The sequence below is a fragment of the Prunus avium genome, chromosome 8 (genome assembly GCF_965620075.1).
Source record: "Prunus avium chromosome 8, drPruAviu1.hap1.1, whole genome shotgun sequence".
Lineage (NCBI taxonomy): Eukaryota > Viridiplantae > Streptophyta > Magnoliopsida > Rosales > Rosaceae > Prunus > Prunus avium.
Genome location: NC_142291.1, coordinates 35,908,624 through 35,912,281, shown reverse-complemented (window position 1 = coordinate 35,912,281; position 3,658 = coordinate 35,908,624). Strand labels below are relative to the sequence as shown.

Genomic DNA, 3,658 nt, shown 5'->3' with positions numbered 1-3,658 from the left:
TTTGACTTACTATTTGTTAGTGTTAGATAGCTAGCTGGACGCATCAAAATAGTAAACAATACCGTCATATAAGTCTAGTACAAAGTTAATGAGGTTTAGCCTAGTGAAAAATGGTCTTGAGGTCTCAGGTTCGAGTTCCTATAACATTTTGATCATGTGTGTGAAATTCCCTCCTTATAATTTAAACTATCGCTTGTATTTAAAAGTAGAGTACAAAGAAAAAAAAGGGTATTAATTCCGTCTTCATGAAGATATAGGTTTATACAACCATCATTATAAAAGTATCAAACTCCAACCGACACTCCAGTGAATGAAAACCCCATATTTTACATGGGGTGAGCATCCAATGTGTATCTCAATTCATGTGATACGAATCGTCCTGCTTTCAACATTATGTGACACGTACACGTACCTAATCTTTGTTTAATGCGATACGTACACGTATGTACCTAATCTTTGTTTTTTTGTTTGTTTTTGAAAGAGACTTGTCTTGTTTCTAAAACTTGCATTGTCAAGCTGTCTATAAATACGCATGCAAAATGAACTATATCCTACACGCAATTATATTCCCATTTGTAACACATACACACACACACACACTCTCTCTCTCTCCCACCCCCACCATGGATATCCAAATTCTTGAAACAATTTTATCTTTGCTTCTACTCTACGCTGCCTTGAGAATCACAGCTTACACTAGGAAGAAGATCACCAGCACAAAGACAACCGTGACGACGAAATTAGTCCCTCAACCCTCAGGAGCATGGCCCTTCATAGGCCACCTCCCTCTGCTACGTGGCAAAGACCCAGTTGCCCTAACCCTGGGAGCCATGGCCGATGACCATGGACCAATCTTCTCCCTCAAGCTTGGCCAACACCAAGTGCTGGTCCTCAGCTCCTGGGAGACAGTCAAAGAATGTCTCACAACAAACGACAGAGTTTTTGCCACACGACCAAGCATTGCAGGAGGCAAGTACTTGGGTTACGACAATGCAATTTTTTCCCTAGCCCCCTACGGCCCCTACTGGCGCCACATCCGCAAGTTGGCCACGCTGGAGCTCCTCTCGACCAAAAGAGTCGAAACGCTGAGCCACGTTAGGACCTCAGAGGTTGACATGTTCATCAAAAATCTGCTTTCACTTTGCACAAAGAATGGCGCAGGCCCCACGCCAGTGCATTTGAGTGAGTTAATTGAGTTCTTAACGTTCAACATAAACGTGAGGCTGATTGCTGGGAAGAGATTTACAGCTGAGCAATATAATGAGAAAAACAGTGAGGCTTGGCGTTTTGAAAAGGCTGTGAAGGAGGCTTTGTATCTGTTTGGCGTTTTTGTTTGGTCAGATGCTATGCCGTGGCTTGAGTGGCTGGACAGCTTGTTTGGGCATGTGGGTTCCATGAAAAGGTGTTTTAAGGAACTTGACTGTGTACTTGGGACATGGCTTGAAGAACATCGCCAGAGATCAAGGCCTCAAGGCAAGATAGATAGGGTTGAAAGTGACTTGATGGATGTGATGATCTCCAGCTTGCAAGAGGAGGAGGATGTAATTTCTGGCCATAGCCTTGATAATGTCATCAAATCAACAGCACTGGTAAGTTTAATTCAGTGTAACAATATAAAGCTATTCAGCAACAATATTAATTATTATACAAATATTAATTGTTTTCCTTAATTGCTTTTGGCAGGTTCTAATCCTAACTGGCACAGAAAGTACATCAGTCACTGTAACATGGGCACTCTCCCTACTACTGAACAACCCCAAAACCCTAAAAGCTGCCCAACAAGAACTGGACATCCACGTAGGAAGAGACAGATGGGTTCAAGAATCAGACCTCCCAAACCTCAAATACCTCCATGCCATTCTTAAAGAAACCCTACGCGTATACCCACCTGGCCCACTCGCAGGCCTGCGTGAAGCCACGGAGGATTGCCACCTGGCAGGCTACCATGTGCCCAAGGGCACTCGTGTACTAGTCAATATTTGGAAACTACAACGGGACCCACGCATGTGGGCCAACCCAAGTGAATTCCAACCCGAGAGGTTCATGAACACCCATGCTGATGTGGAATTCAAAGGTCAAAATAATTTTGAGTATATTCCGTTCAGCTCTGGGAGGAGGTCGTGCCCTGGCATGGTTTTGGGGCTGCAAGTGGTCCAATTAATTCTGGCTCGTTTGGTTCAAGGTTTTGATATGAGTAGGGTTGGTGAGGAGGCAGTGGACATGCGTGAAGGGCTGGGGCTTGCCCTGCCCAAAGCAAATCCGCTGGAAGCTTTGCTATCTCCACGCCTTCCTCTTCACCTCTATAAATAATGTATTTGAAGAAGTTGGCAGCTTCAAACGTGGGCATGAAATGTTATAGTTCACTTGATCATATATTGCTTATATAATAAATTCACTTGTGCCCAATATGTAACGTTATGAATTTTAAGTAAGGAGCTGAAGATATAGGACAACGTTAATCTTGTAAATGGCTTCATGTACGTACCCTACACTCGTAATTTATGAATGCATTACTATGTTGTCACTTCCATTTATTTAAGAGATGAGAGTGACAGTGAGAGAGGAAAGAAAGGATGTAGGGTGGCAGTTCACAATTTTGCATGAATTTGTAAGAATTCTTACAAAATTTGCAAAGAAATAATTCTAAAAGAAACAAAAACATGGAATTTACACACATAAACTTAATGACACCTCCTTGTAACCTTCCAAATTTTGAACACAAAAAAAAAAAAAAAAAAAATGTAGCGACGGCCTTTTTTCTTTTTCTCTTTTTGTTAATTGGCTAGATTTGTTTAGTTCAAGTAGATCGAAAGAGATGGGTAGCGCATTAGATAATCTGAATGGGCAACAAAATTGGCTGCCAATTTCTGGACGTCGTCCCACTAGTATGTATTTCAAAACCCAATATTGTTTTCCATGTTTCTGATTTTTTTGTGTTTTGCTTTTCCTTGTTTCTGATTATGGGTTGTTTGTTCTACGCAGCAAACAACTTTTCGACCAGCAAGATGTGGATGTGGTCTTCCCACTTGATAAAGAGAAAGGCATCACTCTTGAAGACTTCAAGCTCATAAAGATGCATATGGCCAGCTGTATTTTCTCTTTCTCTCTCCCCTCTCTTGTTGGCTTTGGTTACATATTATGTTTCTGTTTTGATTGCCATGAATTGGGTTTTTGTTTTACTTGTTTTTATAGGATTTTAAATATGAGTTTTGTTATATGGGTTTTTGTTATTTTTTTGATAATATCTGTGCTTGATGCTGAATTGTTACATTTGGATTGAACTTTCTTCATTTCAATTGAGCTTCTTATGCCCCTCCATTTAAGAACTTGACTAGAGATGAAAAACATTATAAGTTTTGACAGGAACAGGATCCCAACGTCAAGAATCCCTAAACGAGGAATTTTGAGTACATTCCGTTCAGCTCAGGCAGGAGGTCATGCCCTGACATGGTTTTTGGGCTGCAAGTTGGTCCAATTAATTCTGGCTCGTTTGGTTCAGGGTTTTGATATGAGCAGGGTTGGTGAGGAGGCAGTGGACATGCGTGAAGGGCTGGGGCTTGCCCTGCCAAAAGCAAATTCGCTGGAGGCTTTGCTATCTCCAGGCCTTCCTCTTCACCTCTATGAAAGCCCTGCAATTGCTAGTAGATGAGAAAGAAAA

The 3,658-nt window shown here is 41.6% G+C and overlaps 1 protein-coding gene across 1 annotated transcript; it reads left to right on the top strand.

The window, feature by feature from the left end:
- The first annotated feature begins 549 nt into the window (after nucleotides 1-549).
- Nucleotides 550-2,530, top strand: LOC110747749 (dimethylnonatriene synthase-like). Its single transcript, XM_088246349.1, has 2 exons — nucleotides 550-1,589; nucleotides 1,684-2,530. Exons 1-2 carry the CDS (start codon nucleotides 624-626, stop codon nucleotides 2,308-2,310), a joined length of 1,593 nt encoding a protein of 530 aa, XP_088102475.1. The 5' UTR covers nucleotides 550-623; the 3' UTR covers nucleotides 2,311-2,530.
- Nucleotides 2,531-3,658: the final 1,128 nt, after the last annotated feature.